At 52.4% G+C, this 18,309-nt stretch overlaps 1 protein-coding gene across 5 annotated transcripts in view; it reads left to right on the forward strand.

The window, feature by feature from the left end:
- SCMH1 (Scm polycomb group protein homolog 1) overlaps positions 1 to 18,156 on the forward strand; it is a 67,490-nt gene extending 49,334 nt beyond the window's left edge. For 2 of the 5 annotated variants that reach the window (XM_088178482.1, XM_088178483.1), the window contains exons 11-14: positions 440 to 640; positions 1,234 to 1,419; positions 7,158 to 7,289; positions 12,991 to 14,209. In XM_088178482.1, coding sequence (XP_088034608.1) covers positions 440 to 640; positions 1,234 to 1,419; positions 7,158 to 7,289; positions 12,991 to 13,622 — 1,151 coding nt within the window. In that variant the 3' untranslated portion in view covers positions 13,623 to 14,209. The other 3 variants (XM_014881286.2, XM_088178484.1, XM_088178485.1) reach the window with 3 other exon arrangements.
- The last annotated feature ends 153 nt before the right edge of the window (positions 18,157 to 18,309 follow it).

The raw sequence follows: 18,309 nt of genomic DNA on the forward strand, positions 1-18,309 counted from the left end.
TGTTGAGTCAAGCACTGGATATGGGCTGAGCCCTCTGTAATTGGCCAGTTTTCAGAGGAACCTAAAGAAGCCAGTTTCCCTAAAAAGGAAACACTGTGGGAACCCGCAGAAAGTGGGGACTGCATTCCTTCTTCACCTCTGAACATCACAGCCACCTTAGCTGGCTGTCATGGAAATCACTTTACAGCCTGACTGCAGGGGAGAGCATGGGAGAAACAGCAGCAGTTTGGAAGGTGAGCATGAGGCAGGAGGATTTTGAAGGTGATTCCCCTCTAGAAGCGGCTCCACTGTGAGGATGCAGTCAGGCAGTCGTGGTGGATTCCACTTTGTGAGTGATTGGACAGTCTTAAAATCTCAGCATCTCTCAGGCTGGATTGTAGGCATCTGTTTCTTGCTTTCTTGAGTGGGTTAATGGCAAACACATTTCTCATCTTGGCAGTTTGCATTTACTTGAACAAGAACGGCAGCACTGGGCCCCACCTAGACAAGAAGAAAATTCAGCAGCTGCCAGACCATTTTGGACCAGCTCGAGCTTCTGTTGTCCTGCAGCAAGCAGTACAGGCCTGCATTGATTGTGCTTATCATCAGAAAACAGTCTTCTCCTTCTTAAAACAAGGCCACGGGGGAGAGGTCATCTCAGGTGAGAATGAGCCTGCAGCACTTTGCCTCCAGAGAGGTTGTTGCAAGAATTCTCTCGTTGGAAGATGTCTGTCGTGAAGCTCACTGCAGCCACAGGCCAGGGGCAGACAGAAGAGTTCTGTCTTCTCTTTCTTGCCACACATGTGTGTCAGTGAAGCAACAGCTGGCAGCTGGCTCAGAGCAGAGCAGTTCCCATGGCCCGCGGGCACAGCTGCTGGAGCAGGCAGTGCTGGCATCAGCCTGGGCAGCAATTCTGCCCCAGCCCTGGGAAGAGCCACGGCAGGGGGGATGCCACAACTCCTCACGGAAACACAAGAAATGCCCCGGGTTCTCATTCTCCTTTAAGGCCGTGTGTAGCTGGATGTGTGAGCACAGGCCCCTCCTGGAATCCTTTCGGTTCCCTTGGACGCAGCTCCCCCGGTGCTGGGTGCAGCAGGCTGGTCCTGGCCTGCCCAGCAGTGCGAGGCAGTGGCTTGGTTGGCTCTGGAGAGCCCAGAGATGCTGAGATCCAGGAGCTGGCTGTGCGGCCCTGGGCGTAGCCTCCCGCCTTGGCGGGGGGTTCACGTGTTGGGCTCTGTTTGTTTCTGTCTCCAGCTGTGTTTGATCGGGAACAGCACACTCTGAACCTGCCAGCAGTAAACAGTATCACCTACGTCCTGCGGTTCCTGGAGAAGCTGTGCCACAATCTGCGCAGTGACAACCTCTTTGGGAACCAGCCTTTCACTCAGAACAGCCACATGCAGCGCTCACACGAGTACGACCACGACAGGTATCTACCAGGTAGGAGCTGGGGCGGGGGCGGCACTGTAGGGACCCAGGTGCTCCGTGTCTTAACCCAGATTTTATCAGTTCCAGAGCCCTGTCACAGGGCTCATTACATCACACCCAGTGTCGTGCACATGCCCTCAGGGCTCTTGTGTAGGATTCCAGTTGCATTTTCTGCCTGTCAGTTTGGTTTCCATCTCCGCTGTAGGTTCCCGCTCATCCGTGCTGTCTCCTTGTCTTCCCTCCTCTCCTCGTCCCCCAGTCCTTCCCACTTCTGTAATCTGATTATGGTGACTTCATTCAGCTAGGAACTCAGGTGAAAGACTGCACGAGAAGGGAGAATGATAACATGCAGCAAGTAAACTGTAATTAGAAATTAATTAAAGCAGAGTGGCTGTGGATCTGCTGGCAGCAGCCAGGGCATCCAGCCCTCAGTGACAACGTGGCCTGTTCAGGGATGATGCTCGTGCAGCAATCTGAGGCAGAGGTGGTTTTGTTTTCCTTGGCATGGCATTGAAGCAGCTCACCCCAGCAAGACAGTTCATGCCACGGTGCAGATTGTCAGGCTGCAAAACTGCTCTGAAGTAGAAGCTGTGGAAAACAAGGCTGGTAGTTCCCCCACAGTGCTGGGCAGTGGCAGCAGGCCTGGGGTGATGCTGCCCCACAGGCTGTCTGGGGGTTCTAGGGCAGCTCCTGCTCCAGGAATGTCAGTTGTGGAGAGGATCAAAGCTGCCTGCACCCTCTTAGCTGGTTGACAAGTGCTGATCTCCTCTCCTGTCTCGCTTTCTTCCCCCTCTAGTCAGCAAACAGCTGTTGTGTTGTTTGAGGTCTTTCCAAAATTAATCGTTTGCATAATTCTGGTTCTGGCAAGAAAAGCAAAAGTTATATGAATGTAAAAGGATGGGCACTTAGGAAGAACTGTTTAAGGAGAAGTTGCTAAGCATGAGGTGTAGGAGCAGCAGCCAAATGCCACAGTGCTTCCATTCATTGCACTTCACAAAGCACCTTAGGCAGAGTCTAGGGAGTGAGAGGATCTTCCCATCCTCTGCTTCCTCCTGGCTGCAGCCAGCAGGGCCAGGAGCAGAGGAGCTGTAGGATATGCAAGGACAGGAGCAGCATGACTAGTTACTGGGACTAGTAACTAGTAACTAGGCTTCTTTGAGGTTCCCTGAGGAATCCTCAAATAGAAGAAATCCCCATGTTTCAGTGTGGAGGTACCCTGTCATCATGAGAGAGAGCAAATCCAGAGTGGGAGGAAAAGCACCCAGCCCTGGGCATGGATGAGCTCACAGAGGTTCCAGTCTCCATGAGAGGTCAGTGGTGGCTGTGCCAAGAGTTGGGCTGCTGGGCAGAGTGAAAAAGCATAAATCAGAATTCAGGATAACTCTGGCAGAGCACCAGATCTGACATGATGCTGAGACCTGCCCATCCTGAACTCTGGTTCAGAATGTTTGCAGCACTTAAAGAAAAATTAACCACAGTCAGAGGTGTGACAGTACCTAGTCCTGCAGTTCATCCTGATGTCTGAGCTTGTTGGGTATCTGCTCGTGTTACACCTTTCTCAGTCACTTGGTGAGGGCAGGGAAACAGTGCTGGTGATTCTGGGAAGTTTGGGCTGGTCATGGAGGAATGAGGGTGGAGTTGTACATCCTTAAATCACTCCAGATGTCAAGGCTGCTGTGGTCTCACCTTCAGCTCTACATGTCCTGCCTTGTTTCCTCTCCACTATAGGAATGTATTGTATGGGGCTGGTTCTTGCAGTAAATGGCCACTGGTTAGGACTGGGAGCTGGTCTGAGCTCCCAGAACAAACTTTGCAGGAGCACCCCTGTGGGTGCCATGGAGAATTGTGTGTGTGTGTGTTTGGGGCAGAGGGAAGGTCTGCAGCACCCGGCTCAGCAGTGTCTTGCCATTCTGCCTTACTGAGTAAATGGAAATAAGAGAAGCAGACTGAGCTGTACATAAGGAGCCGTTTGCAGGGACCTGGGCAGCTGATTGCTGCTCACAGCAACATGAACATGGTGTGACCTGTCTGAAAACACAGGACTGGAGAGACCTGGAGCACTGAGCCCTGGCTCCTGCTGTTACAGCACCACAGCAATGGTGTTTCCTGGATTAATTCTGGAGTTGTGGATTTTGCTTTTCCACTGGAGTCTGCTCCAGGGTTTTATGCTGAGATTTCAGAAGCAATGTTGTAATTTCCAGCCCTAATTTATTCCTGGGCAACTTGGTGTCTGTATCTCCTGGTCTTAATATTGTCTTTTATCTTAACTTGGTTCTCTTTCTTCTGGAAGTAGTTGCAGAGCAGTTGTAACCTTCAGAGGAGTTCATCTTTTGGCTGCGTTTCACTCGCCTCAGTGTTGGTTTGACTTTAAACTTCATGGGGTGGCCAGAGTGCCACCCAGCACTCTGGGGAGGAGTCATGGGGACCTGGTGCCACAGCACTGGCACCACCTTGGTCACAGGAAATGTCTCTGCAGTCACTTTTAGTCTCTGTGTCCTTGTGAGAGGTGATGATCAGCCTGTCCTGGTCACATACACCATTCTTCTCATCCACTGTTGTCACCTGCAGGTCACCAGCTCATGGGACAGTGCTTGAAGTGCACATCTGGATTTAGCTGCTGGATTTTCCTCCTTGCTGGTTCTTGGTTCTATATATATCCTTCCCACCTGATTTTAAATGCTGCTTTGTCTGATGTCTTTGGGAAGACATCAGCAGATTTCATGGGTAATTTCTGCCAAAGTTATTACAGTTATTAAATGGCTCTGGGCTCAAGGATGATCCTCAAGCAGATTCACTGGCAGTTGCTCCCAGTCTCGTGTTCCTTCTCAGTGTGCTGCCAACAGCTTTACCTCTCAAATCTGATTTTTGTGCATAGAACAAGGCTCCTGGTAATTCATATTCTGTCTCACCTGGTGGCTCTCTGTATGTAACATCTTGCTGAATTCCAGGTATATGAGTTTGATTTCTCTTCCCTCATGTGACAGATCAGGATTTCCCCATTGTTGGGGTGGCCTCCTCTGATGAACACCTGCCATAGAATGTTCCATGTGTATTTCCTGCCCTTTCCTTCAGAGCCTGCCACAAGCTTTGTGGTGCTACTGAGGTCAGACATAGGCATTTTATTGTAAAAATCATTTTTTACACCTTTTTATCAGATATTGGCACCACATTTCAGTAATGCAATGCTGACTTTAGTGCTAGAATTTCCTGCAGCAGACCCAGAGGTTCAGGTGCACTGTCATTCTTGGCTTCCTCTTCACCCTCAAGTGTCCAGTTTGAGGATGTTCAGTTGTCTCACTTAGTCAATGGTGGATATTTTGGTTCCTGTCCTGTTTTTTTTTATCCTTAGAGCCTTGCCCCCACTACTCAGCATGGCTGCAGCTGGAAGTAAACCCCAGAGTGGTTTGGGTTGGAAGGGACCATAAAGCTCATCTCATTCCATCCCCTGCCACGGGCAGAGACATCTTCCACTGTCCCAGGTGGCTCCAAGCCCTGTCCAGCCTGGCCTTGGGCACTGCCAGGGATGCAGGGGCAGCCACAGCTGCTCTGGGCACCTGTGCCAGGGACTCCCCACCCTCAGGGAAGACTTTTCTTCCATATATCCAATCAAAATCTACCATCTTCCAGCTTACACGTGCACTGAGTGCAGGTGGATGTCACAGATGCATCAACACCTGAGCCAGGTGCGTAGGTGTGCTCTGCAGCCAGGGAGGAGGGGCCAGTGCAGTCAGTGCAAGGGTCATTAGAATTATTATAGAATTCTAATAAATTAGAAGCCCTGAGCAGCCTGACAAGATGAGGTGAGTGAATGTCACTGTCCCACAGCACCATCCAGGCACGGCAGCTGAGCTGCTCTTCCCCCCAGGGCAGGGGAGGTGAAATGTCCCTCCCAGCTGTCCTGTCATTCAGAGGCCAGGACAACCCTTTTTCCTTTTCTCCCAATCCTTACCTTTCTGTACAGTGTCCCCTCACTCTGTTCTCCTGTGCTTGTTCCTTCTGTAGCTAAAATACAGCCCCATCTTTGCACTTCCTCAAAAGAGAATGAGTTAAAAACCTCCCTTCATCCCTGCCCTCCCCATCCTCTGAGGTGCACAACTCCACGCTGAGCACGGCCCTTTCATCAAAGTAAATCATCTGCTTGTTCTCAGCATCCTTCTCAAAGTGAGCATTTATCCACTGAGATTTGGGGTCCTTTCCTCTCAGATTATTTCCTCTTTGATGATACACATTCATGAGGTTTATGTCATTTTTGAACTGAAGGTATTCTCTTTTTATTCCTGATGATCTGAGTACAGCTCTGTCTGTTACTCCATTTCTTTATTTTCTTAAAACTTGTCCTTTAAAACCAGAATTCTATTTTTGGTTTATCTTCTCATTAATTTTCAGGGACCTCACTTCTGATTTCTAAGATTAACTTCTATAGCGAAGTTAATTCTGACCTGTTGTGTTTGCATTACTTTTAATGTCAACCACTTAAAAAAAATAACCCAAACCAAAACCTGATTGAACGTTGGTAAAGCATCACCTTGTGTTGTGGTTCTGTGGCTGTTGGGTGAAGAAGGCCATGCAGTTTGGCACAGGGCTATCCAGAGACATCACCAAGAGCACGTGTCCCCCTCTCTGGCCAGTGAGTGTCTCTTACAGGGACTCACCCTGAGGATGGAATTTGTTTTTCTGGCAATGTCACAGTGACTTTTGGTCATACTCCAATGGAGTCCCAGGGCCTCAGTGCAAGCAGTTCTTTCATTTCCCTGAAGGATATTGATTGAACAGGTGCCTTCTCTACCTTTGTGTTTCTCCTTAATCGACTCGGTTGTGTTCATCTGCTGCTTCCCCCCACCTGTACCTCCGTTTGTTGGGCATTCTGCATCTCCCTTGGTGTCAGTCCCTGCCATACCTGTTGCCCCTCCTGTACCTGTTCCTGCCCTGTGCCAGCTGTCAGGGCCACTCCAGGCTGGTGGTGGCTCCTGGCACTTGTGCAGGAGCGTTTGACCCCTCTGTGCCCACACCCAGGAACGCTGTGAGCTCTCAGGTATCACCCATGCTCAGGGTGGCTGAAGGGCCCAGCTGGGAGCTGCTGTGTGGGCAGGGGGCAGCTGGAGGGTCACCCCAGCTGGGACAGGGTCTGCCACCCCTGTGTCACTTACCTGGCTGCTGTCCCCATCAGTGTCAGAGCTTCCATTCCTTGTCCATCCACCACTGATGTGTGTGCAGAGACGTCCCAGCCCATCCCAGTGTCCTGTCTGCTGTGCAGGATATGGAGAGTCCCATCCTTGGGATGTGTTTGGAGAGGAGCAGCAGTGGCTCCACAGATGGGGGAGATTGAAAATTGGAGTAGGGTTTGATCCAGCACTGTGTATGGCACAGAGGGTTGCAAATCATCCAAGGCTTGTTTGCCAGTTGTCTGAGGGTTATGTGCATCTGAAAGGTGACAGTGGGATGAGCAGGAATTGTGTGGGATGAGCCAAGGGGCAGAATGAGGAGAAATGAAATTAAGTCAATCAGAGGTGATATTTGGGTGAACTATGGCAAAACATGGCTAAGATTCTTTGTTAGTTTTCTCACCACCCTTTTTCTCTGATAAAACCTGCAAACTCTGCTCTGTTGAGCCTTGCCAGATGTGCTGGATTGCAGCTTGAACAGGTGGTGGGTGCCCAGGCTGGCAATGCACATAAGGCTCAGGGGACTCTGTCAAGACTGCATTTCCCAGGACGTCTCCACTCCTAAAGAGGCTTGTTCTCTTTTCCTAGACAGAAGCAGCTCGTTAGACGGCTCTCTGCAGGGACCAGGCCGGGGTACAAAGCGCTATTCCCAAGATTCCCCTCCATACACTGCTCCTCTCTCCCCCAAGTTACCAAAGAATGACCGTCACCCTTTGGAAGGTGAGCACAGCGTGTCTCTTCCCAAAGCTGGCTGTCCCCAGCACCCTGTCCTGCCTGCAGCAGGGTCACATCTGCCATCTTCAGAGAGCTGCTTTGCTTGTCCCTGCCACGGGTTGTGCTTGGTATTCCAGAGGGGAGTGGATGAGCTGCTGTGTGGTGAGACAGGTGTAATGAACGAGGCCGGAGCTTTTAGCTGAAAGCTTTTAAAACAGAGTAACAACTTTCTTGTAAAAGAGGCACTTGTTTATTAAAAGCAGCTGTAGAAAACGGAGGAGCCGAGCTAAGCCCGAGTCCCCTCTCAAGCCGGGAAATGATTCAAATGTGTGAAACCCCCGACACACCGGGCACTCCCTCGGAACGAACTCCTCAGGAGAGCGACCAGCAGGAGCCTGACAGCCCCTTTTATACCCCCCCTTTGGGTCCAGGATTGGTGGGGTTTGGATCCCCGTGATAATTGGTCCGGTTTTGGGGCTTTTATTGGTCCTTATCACGGTTCATTCCTGTCCAACCATTCTCTCGGGGCGTCGAGTGATTGCACCGCTCCTTCCGCCGATCTCGTCTCGTGGCGCTGATGTCCCTGCGCTGGCCTCACCCCCAAGGTGTCACCACCCCCTCAGGAACAACCCCCACGCCATCCTGGACCCCTTTAAACTTTTAACAGACATTAACTTATTGTAACATTTCAACTAACTTGAAACACAATGAACTTCTTCATAAAATCACCTCAGGACAACAGTTAACTTAGAAAATTAACAACCTTAACTTGTAACAAACTAACCAAATTTTACTCCTAACACAGATTCCCCACACAGATGTGTCAGGCATGTGGAATGCAGCAGGAATTCCTTCTAACCCTGACAGTCATCATCTCACACCATAATCTGGTTTAATTTCCTGAGCTGTGCATGGGATTAACAGTGCTCAGGCTGCCCAGCTGCCTCAGTCCATCTGCCCCCCGATTTTTCCCTGAGGGTTTGCTGCAGCCTGTTGTACAGATGCTGATGTGCAGCTGTACAGCCAGCAACTTGCTGCCCTTTCCCAGAATCTCGTCTTGTTCCTCACAGGCCCCTCTAAAACAGCCAGGGGGTGTCACTGGTCCCACCAGCTCAGACACTCCGTTCTCACCCTGCACTGCTGCTCCTTCCCAGAGTCTCTCAGGATACCACTGGGGCAGATGTGCTGGGCCATGCTCCCAACAGCAGCTGCAGGAGTGTCCTCTTTGGTGTGGGGTCCACAGGTGTCCCTTGCATGCACATGTGGAGATTTCCAGAAGGTCTGGGTAGCTGGAGGACTCCCTGAACTGAGTCATCTTCAATAAATACATTCCTGCTTTTGTTCTGAGCTGCAAACCCTTCATAATGCAGACTGAAGATTTAATCTTACTGAGGCTTTTAATTAATGGATGGTGAAATCTGCCAAGCTGTTAGTGACAATTCCTTGTGACTGAAATTCCTGAAAAATTGCTGAAGACTCCTGGCTGGGCTCACAGTTCAGTGGCTTCATGCTCTGTTGCTGTCTGTTTAGAATCCCCATTTCCCTGGTTTTGCTGAGGATGCTGATCCCAGGTGTGAGTGCCCAACCTGGCAGCACTGTGGGTGATTTTGGTCTGCATCCATCACTGTGTCCTGAATCACTGACCCTGTCTCTAAGCACAGCTGGTCTGAGCTTGCCCAGAGCAGCTGTGGCTGCCCCATCTCTGGAAGTGTCCAAGGCCAGGCTTGGAGCAACCTGGGATAGTGGAAGGTGTCCTGTCCATGGCAGGGGGTGGGGCTGGATGGGCTTTAAGGTCCCTCCCAACCCAAACCATTCCATGATTCTCTGAAGGACAGTTTCTAGTGACCTCATTATGTGCAGTGATTAAAATTAGATTTGTCACAGAGTCGAAGTGAGCACATAGGTGTGGTGTGACAGTGCCTCATCTATTCCAGTATATTGACAAGTCAAAAACTGTACCCAGAGGCCCCTTCTGTTTCTCACCTCCAAATGGATGCTGGTCTCCTTGACTCCCCTCTGATGTATCAGCCACTGCATTTGGGCAACCATTGGCCCAGCCCCTCCTCCTCCCCCAGCAGGTGGGACATGCAGTGTTCAGCCTGCTCTTGAAGCACTGGGTTGCTCCAAAGGTTCAGATGCCTTGGTTGGGTGGTGAATATTGTACACTGTATTATCAGTGGAGAGAGAAGGCTTCCATAATGGGTAATTCCAAGGAGGAGCCTTCATTAGGTTTCTACAAGATTGATTCTTAGTCTGCTTCAGTTATCCCTTGGCCTTTGAAGGGGTTGTGCCATCTGGGTGCCAGAATTCTCCAGGCTCCTCCAGAAAAACACAGATAAGTGAGCAGGAAGTGTGTCTGCAAGTGATGGGGTTGATCCTTCCTGCAGCAGCTTGGTCTGGTTCTGTTCTTCATCCAAGCAGGGAGCAAGGAGGTGCAGTCTCAAATTCCATCTAGAAATTCATTCTTATCCCACAGCTAAAAGCTGTAATGAATACATCATCCTCCACCATGAAATTGAGGTTCAGGCAGCAATATTTGCATTTCAGAGGATATATTTTAAGAATATGCACCTGAAATACTCAGATACTGAGTATTTCTTGAGCAAGGTACATCTTCTCATGGGAATGAGCTCTGTCTCAGACAGCAGCTCCTGAGCACATCCCAGTTTGCCATATGGAAGGCTGTGAGCAGCAGTGGGACATCTCCATTCACCCTGCATTTGGCAAGAAGCAGAGACATGAGGAGGGGATCTCACATCTTACATTGTTTTTCCTCTTACATCCAGTGGTGTTTGCGTGGCTTTTTGCTGAAACACTGCAGTTCCAGCCCAGTGGGGACCTGCCTCCACAGCCCATCACTTGCTGGAAGCAGTGGGTGTTCAGGAGTAGTGAAAATCACATTTGTGCTTGTGGCCAAACTCCTGTGTTTTAGCAGTAAAATGACACTGTTGAGTCTATAGCACTATTTGTTTAATTAAACTTTAATTATCTGCTCCCTGCCTCTCCACCACTAATTATGGCATGTTTCCCTATAATGTGCCAACTGCCAGCCTTTAGTTAAATCCAATAGTTTGTGTAAGGAAACCTGCCTAAGGATCAGCCACCTCCTCCTCTGACTCTGATTACCAAGGGTGAAGGATCCTGGATTTCCCTCTTGCCTCATCTCCTCCTCCCTTCCCTGGAGGTATCATTCATTGAGCAGTTCCCTGTGTACTTGTATTTTTAGGAAAACCCTCAATCTCTCTTGCACTGACCCTGCCACAAAGCCCCCAGCTCAGCTGCAGTGTTAGAGCCCAGCCAGGCACTCAGCTGTGCAGGGATAGGGGACCAGGGGATCACTGTGTGCCTTCGGTTTTACCTCCTGGGCAACAAAACATCGTGCCCCCATGGCTTCATCCATGGCCCTGGGACATCCATGAGTGTGTGATCGCCACCGTGTGAGAACAGGCTGACATATTTGCAGAATGCATCACAGCACATTCCTGTCATGACACTGTGTCAATTTTTGAGTGGAGTCATTTCTGAGGGTGAGGTTTGGATCCTCAGCCTTGCACCAACAGGAATCTGTGCATGTGCTCTCCCAGCCTGGGCCTGAAATTCCTTCTGCTGATGCCAGTCCCCACTGTGAGAGCTCTGGGGTTTTTGGGAGCACTCAGACACGTGTGTTTGTGTGACCCAGCTCATCTGGGTGAGTGTCCCAGTGTCCTGACAAGCTGAAGCTCTCTGTCACCTCAGAGGTGCTGGGTTTCCTTGGAGGGCTGAAATGCACAGCTTGGACCTGTTCCCATGTCCACAGCCACTGCCCTGTGACAGCACTGACCCCTCTCCTGCCTCTGTCCTTCCCTGGCAGTCAGCATCCTTCCCCAGATATTTAATGGGAAATGTTTTGGGGTTTAAACAGAACTGTCCTGTTGAACAGGAGACCAAATGTAGTTGCTTGGAGGCAGCTACAGTGGAAACCCATTGGTGTGACACCCAGAGGTGGGTCTGGCTGGGCAGGGGATCTCCACCCAGCCCAGCCCAGGGCAGCCAGCTCTGGTTTGTGTCCAGTCTGGGGCTGAAATGCAATGGTGGGAGGGCACGAGGGGTTTGAAGTTATTCAGGAATAGCCATGAGTCAGCAAAGCATTTTTTATGCACCCAGAGCAGGTGAGAACACACCTGTCCATGCAGGACGCAAGTGACAAATGGGCCAGCACAGGACAGGTAACCAGGGGTAACAGTATTCACACCAGCAGTTTGTAGGTGAGGCTTTAAGGCTGTGCTACTGTTTCTGGGCACATCCCAAAGACCTAAAAGCAAAGAGAGGCAGCAGTGCCTCAAGTGCAGAGTGGCAAAGCCCTGGTGTGGGAACAGCAATTTCCCAGTGCTAACCCCACAGCAGGCTGGCCAACAGCCAGACAAGGGTGGTCCCATTTTATATCCTTCAGTGTGAAGCCCTGGAAGGTCAGGGCTGGACCAGCTGAACTGGCCTCTGGATCTCTGCTCAATCACAGGCAGCAGGACACGAGACCACAAGACCCCAGCTCTCACAACAGTGCCACAGTTCATAGAAACCAGAGCAAATAAGGTGTAGCCAGGACAGGCTGCCCCAGTCAATGGTACCCAATATCTGCAGCACTTGGGAACCACTTCAGGCTCTGACAAGCTGCACTTCCCTTCGCTGGAGCATGGCAGCATCAGCTCAGCAGGGAATTTGGGATAATCTCAACAGCTTGTGGGTATCACCATGATCCCAGTTCAGCACAGCAGTGCTGTGCTGGCTTCTCACCTGCTGCTTCTGGGGGAGAAACCCAGGGCCTGGCCAGTGCTCAGGCTTCTTCAGCCTTGTCAGCTGCTGTGGTGTTGGAGTGGCAGCAGCTCAGGGCTGTGAGCTGCCCTCTGGGTCCCTACAGATGCTGGTGGAGGAGCTGCAGCTCCCAGCCTCATGTGCTGGCAGGTCTGGAGTGCCCAGGCAATGCCCCTCACTGTGGAGCTGCTTCCCTCCTTGACAGCTGTTTCATAATAAAAAACATATTTGAGGATATTTGAGGGTATTTGAGGGTGACTCATGAGGCTCAAGGACCACCTGGGCTGAGACTCAGTTGTGCTGCAGTAGAACCTGCAAAGGTGGCCCTGCAATGGAGCTGTCACAGTGTAACAGCAGAGGCAGATCTGTCACCCTGGACAGTCTCCTCATCCCCTCCATCCCACGGACAGCTGTAAATTCAGTGCATTTCTGGAGAAGTGAGGAAGCCACTATTGCTCTAATACCCTGCCTGGGGAGAGCCCTCAGCCCAGGCCCTCCTGTGCATGTTCCAGTACAGGGAGTTGGCCTCTGATGTGTTTAGGCTGGAAAAGGGCCCAGGAGGAGGCCAGGAGGGATGAGCAGCTCCTCACCAGCATGTTGCTTTTGGGGCCAGAGGACTGGCACAGTCCAGGGCAATCAGGCCACAGGGCTGGGCCACTGCTGGTGGTGGCATGAACAGAGTAGGTGAACAAGAGCTGCTTTGTCACTATACTGGTTGGACTGGCACTGGCAGATGGTGACACCAGTTGCAGATTGGCAGCTGGTGAATGCCAGGGATCCAGCAGTGCCTGGTTTGATGCTTGTGCTGAGGAGAGCCCAGCCAGGGGTTGGACCCAGTGAGTGCTGCTGTGGCTCTGCCCCCAGGGGAGCGTGGGGCTGTGGCGTTCGGGTGCACTAACTGCAGCTTGGTGCATTCCAGGTGAAACCTTTGTCCTGGGAGATGGCCTCCCAGGGCCCTTAGAGCCTCGCCTGGACCCCATGGACTCTGCCTTGAACTCTGTCAATTCATCCAGCCACAGCAGGAGCTCCAGAGACTATCGGCTGCCAGGATACAGGCACCTGCACCAGCCCTCTAGCCTGAGCCAGGGCAGCACCTCTGCCCTGCGCAGGCTTAGCTCTGGGGGTAAGAGCTCAAACAGCCCTGCAGCTCTAAACTGGGCAACAAAGGGCTATTGCAACTCCAGTTACACCTTTCTAACTTCAGCAAGTACCAGAGGCTGGGCTCTGCACAGCCAACCAGGTCTGTTAGGTGTGATGGCACCTGGCAGGTGGCAGTGTGGACAGGTGACATTTCTCCTTTGGCTGGTGACTGGGTGGACCTGGAGGTCAGTGGGGAGAAAGGAACAGGCAGGACTCGAACTGTGTCCAAGTGATAAATGGGTGTCTGAGTCTGCAAGGATGGATTGGGAATGGCTGGGGAGTTGGAAGTTGCCTGGTGGGGCTGGGAGGATGGGCAGATGCATGAGTGGCACTTGTCTGTATGGAGGAAGAGGGGCAGGAGAGCTGAACTGCTCATTGCAGCATTTGGGGTTGCAAACAGTGACATTTTAGGTGCATGGTGTCAGTAAAAGCCTCTGAAAAGCTCAGGCTGCTGGTGCCTCCCCCTCAGGTTTTCGGGCAGAGCTGAGACAAGGGGCTGTGCACACTGGGAGCAGGACCTGTGCCAGTTCAAACTGTGCTTTTGGACAGTGAGAGCTCACCTGTGAGTTCAGTCCATCAGAAGAAGCAGCCAGTGAAAGCATCCATCAGCTTTGCTGTGTTAAATGTGCTACAGGTGTTGGAAGGGGAGGAGGAGCCGTGCAGGGGGAGAGATGTGGGAATGACAGGGGGTTGTTCTGCTCAGGTGGGAAGTGTCAGCCCATGGATAAGGAGGAGTAGGAGCTAGGGACAAACAAGGGCTTTGTGGGGCTTGAGAGAGGGGACAAGGGCTCAGCATAGGAGGCTGCCCTGGAAAGTCAGGCCTAAGGAGAGGGAATAAGGCATCAGTGCCTGACCTGCACCACAGGAATCTGGGGCGTTCCTGGGATGTGCCCCTTGCTGTGTCTCTGCCCTGCTGTGGGAGAGGAGCTGAGTGGTGGATTGAGGGGGGATGACTGTGGGGCAGTGCCAGGGACCCCCATAACAGCTCTGTCTGGCATCCCCAGGCTCGGACAGGTACCTCAGCTCCCGGGACAGCTCCCGGCTCAGCAGCCGTGACCCCTCGTCCTGGACGGTGGAGGAGGTGATGCAGTTCATCCGTGAGTCAGACCCACAGCTGGGCCCCCATGCTGACCTCTTCAGGAAACACGTGAGTGCCACAGTTCATGTACATGTGTGTGTGTCTTACATCTGGGAGGGGGAAAATCACACAAGCAAAAATCCAGGAGAGTCAGAACACGGCAGCACTTCAAAACCAGAGTTTTGTGCTTAATAAAAAGATCCTCATAAATCTGCTCATGCCCTGTCCAGGCTTGAATCCTTATCAGAACCCCTCAGAGGGAGCCTGGGTGCACACAGAGTGTCTGCAGTGAATCCCAGTGCTGAAAACACAAACTCTGCTCCTCCTGGAGTCTAATACTCACCTCGTGGCAAATTTCTCATGGCAAGAAACACATTCCAGTGGGATTCACAGAGTGTGTTGCTGCTCAGCTCCTGTAACAGGGAGTCTCCTAAGACTCTGGCCCTTGTGCACATCTGTAAGTGTAAAACAGCTGCAGACACAGTGTGGAGTTTGTACCATCACAGCTACAGGAGAGGTTTGGCAGCTGCATGTCCTGAGCCCTGCAAGAGCTGTGTTCCCTCTGCCTGATGATAAATAACATCCATGTTCTGGTGCTGCTCATGAAGAGCAGTGGGAGCAAACACCCAGTGCTGTGTCCTGCTCTGAGCTGGGCTGACTCAACACTTCTTCTTTTAATTTGTTCTATTTCAGAAACACCAATAATTGAGAAATGTTTGTTTAATTATGCAAAAGCTGCCAAGGGACAGAAATGTCCTGGATTGTCAATCCCTTCCCTGTGGAAGGGAAAAACAGATCAAACCTGGTACTGGAGATCCCTGGAAGCAGGGATCTGAAAGCAACTGAGCATTGACATAGGACAGGATTTTCTGTTGTTCGAGGTTGTGACTTTTATTTTTCCCTTACAAGCCAATTAAAATTTTCTTCATGGAAAACTGTCCAGTGCAAAGCTCTGGAGCCAGCCTGGACTGGGTCATGCTGCAAGGGACTGAGAGACTTCCACTTGCAAATGCCAAGTACAAAGCTGTTTTCTGGTTATTCTAAGCTTCATGGTCCATCCCCTCCTCAGTCTCAGGAGGGACACATCTGGCTCTGCTGGAAAGCATCAGATGCTTTGAAAGCTGCTGTGTTGGAATCAGCCCCAGTGGGAATGAGGAGCTCCACCAGTCTCTGCCAGTGGCTGGGACTGTGCTGTGAAGCTCCAGAAATAGAACCACAGAATCATTCAGGTTGGAAAAGCCCTCTGAGGGCATACAGTCCAACATTCCCCCAGTACTGCCAAGGCCACCACTAAACAGTTTTCCCAAGTGCCACATCCACATGTTTTTTGAGCACTTCAGGGATGGTGATTTCAGCCCATGCAGCTGCCTAACCTCCCTTTCAGGGAAGAAATTTTTCCTAATGTCCAATCACAGAGCACAGGCTCTTTGGGTTTCTGTTCCCTCACCTCCATCTTCAGCCATGACTTCAGGGCTGTGTGTGTCACAGCAGGACTGTCACCACTGACACATCCTCTGCCACATTTCTTCTGCACTGGGATGACAATGCCCTGGAGTGAGCAATTGTTCCCCTGCATTGCCACTGCCTCTGTCATTCCCCTGTCAGTGCCACCTCCCTTTTCCTTCCTCCCCACCTCCCTTCAGGATGTTCTGGCCCTCTGGAGATGGCTCCTGGATGTTGATCACCCAGGAATTCCCATCACACACATGGGTCCGGGGCTGCAGCAGGGTGGATGTGGGGCTGCCTGTGCTGTCCGTGCTGGGGTGTCTCTACTGGGATGTCCATACTGGGGTCTCCATACTGGAGTGTCCATACTGGAATGTCCATACTGGGGTCTCCATACTGAGATGTCCATACTGGAATTTCCATACCGGGGTGTCCCCTACTGAGATGTCCATACTGGGATGTCCATACTGGACAGGGCTCTCACAGCCAGCCCTGCTGTTGCATTTTGGGCCCGGCCTGGCTGGGTCAGGGCTGTGTCTCTCAGGTGCCATCACCTGTGGTTCATCCTTGCAGGAGATCGATGGGAAAGCCCTGCTCTTGCTGCGGAGTGACATGATGATGAAGTACATGGGGCTGAAGCTGGGGCCAGCCCTGAAGCTCACTTACCACATCGACAAGCTAAAGCAAGGCAAGTTCTGAGAGGACTCCTGGCAGGATGGATCCTGGAAGCTCCGCTCCCAGCCGTCCCCACCCGCGCTCACCTGCCGACAGGTTCGCATGCACACACCCCCTCCGCCGCACACGGACACTCCCGACGCTCGGCCGGGCCCTCGGCGCCCCACCCAGCCCGGCCAGGCCCCCGCAGTGCTCAGGAGGAGCCCGGCACAGCTGGGCTTTGCACCAGACTCGAGCTGTGGGCGTTGGAAGCACAGGGTTCTGTTCCCTGCTGCCCAGCCTGCACTTCTCCGTGACCTCGTGGTCCTGCTTCCCTGGGATGGAGCAGCGCTCCGGGCAGTGCCCGTGGGGACTGGGGCAGCCCCTGGGCACTGAGCCTGGCCAGCCTCGAGGGGCTCGCTGTCCCCAGGCCACCCTCAGCCCCGCATTGAGCTCAGAGCATTGACCACCCCAGCCCGTCTTCCATCCTGGGGGAGCCCGTCCCCCCGGCCCTGCCTGCCCCCAGCTCCTGACCTGGCTCCAGCTGGGCACACCGGGCCAGGGCTGGAGAGTTTCATATTTATTCCAAGCTGGGGAGACCGTGTGGGACCATGGAGTGAGCTGGGAGAGCTGAGGAGCAGGGCTGGGCCTGCCACAGGTGGGTCTGGGCTGGTGTTGGAGGCTGCCTGGATGCTGCAGGATTTGGCTGATCCTTCTCGCCTTCTTTTTTTAATTTTCTTTTTTTTTTTTATTTTGGAATTTATTTTTTTTTACTAAGGAGTTGTCTGTTTCAAACGATGAGATGATTTTTCTACCTGTGTTGAACTCGCAGCTCTTGGTGATTTTTAGCCAGAGCTGCTAAGGTTTGTCTTCCCAGGGGCGCTCCTGCTCCTCTAGAGTTTGTCTGTCCCAGCTGAGTGTGGGAGAGGGTTTTGGGTCTGACCAGAGCATCCCGGGGTGGTGACCTGTCCTGGCATTGCACTTCTTGTGAGGGCATTGCCCTTCCTGAGGCACCTGTTGGTCCCAAGCAGTTTAATGTATTTATTTCTGATGGCACTTGAGTGGTTCCCATGGTCGCAGATGTGTTTCTGCAGCTGCACAAGGAATGGAGTGGAGCCACCAGCTGTGCCACCGCAGTGTCCCCTGAGCAGCAGCTGCCAGCTCGGGGCTGCCTGTGGGGTGGAACCCGGAGCATCACCGGCACCAGGCTGGCCTGAGCTGGGACAGGGCTGGCAGGACAGGGCCGATGGGGCCAGCACGGGCTGTCCCCAGTGTGCACAGACACACACACACACACACACGCTTCCTCTGCAGTGACCAAAGGGCTGGGACAGAATCTCCACTCCAAGCACTTCCTTCTCCTGTCCTCAGCTCACCCTCTGCATCCGGAGCCGCAGCTCACCCACCCCCTCCCCTGCAGCCTCGAGGGCCTGGCCAGCAGCAGGACGGGCCCCTGTGGTGACCAACCCTCCAGGCTCTTGCACTGAGTCAGGTTTACCCCTAAGGGGCAAAGTTCAGAAAAAAAAAAAAAAAAAAAAAAAAAAAAAAACCCAAACCCCAAAGTAATAAAAAGGCAAAAATGGCTTTTTGTCCTCTAGCGCAGCCTGTGCTGCCGGCCCGGGGCTGGGGGCTCTGGCTGCTCATGGAGCCCCTCGCTGTGAGCTGGCGCCAGCCCCGCTGCAGCCAGGCCCCGGCAGGGTCAGCCAGTGCTTTCCTCTGCACTTATTTTACATTGATTTGTTTATAAATAAAAGGATACCAAGTTCCTCCCCGCTGTTCGTGCACTGATGGCAGCGCCGGGCTGAGCCCCGGCCGTGGGGGAGCACAGGGATGGGCAGTGTGTGCTGCCCCGGGACTGACCCAAGGAACTGACACCCCAGGACTGACCCCCGGGACTGACCCCCAGGATTGGCCCCCCAG

The sequence above is a fragment of the Sturnus vulgaris genome, chromosome 24, assembly GCF_052056855.1.
Source record: "Sturnus vulgaris isolate bStuVul1 chromosome 24, bStuVul1.hap1, whole genome shotgun sequence".
NCBI classification, from domain to species: domain Eukaryota; kingdom Metazoa; phylum Chordata; class Aves; order Passeriformes; family Sturnidae; genus Sturnus; species Sturnus vulgaris.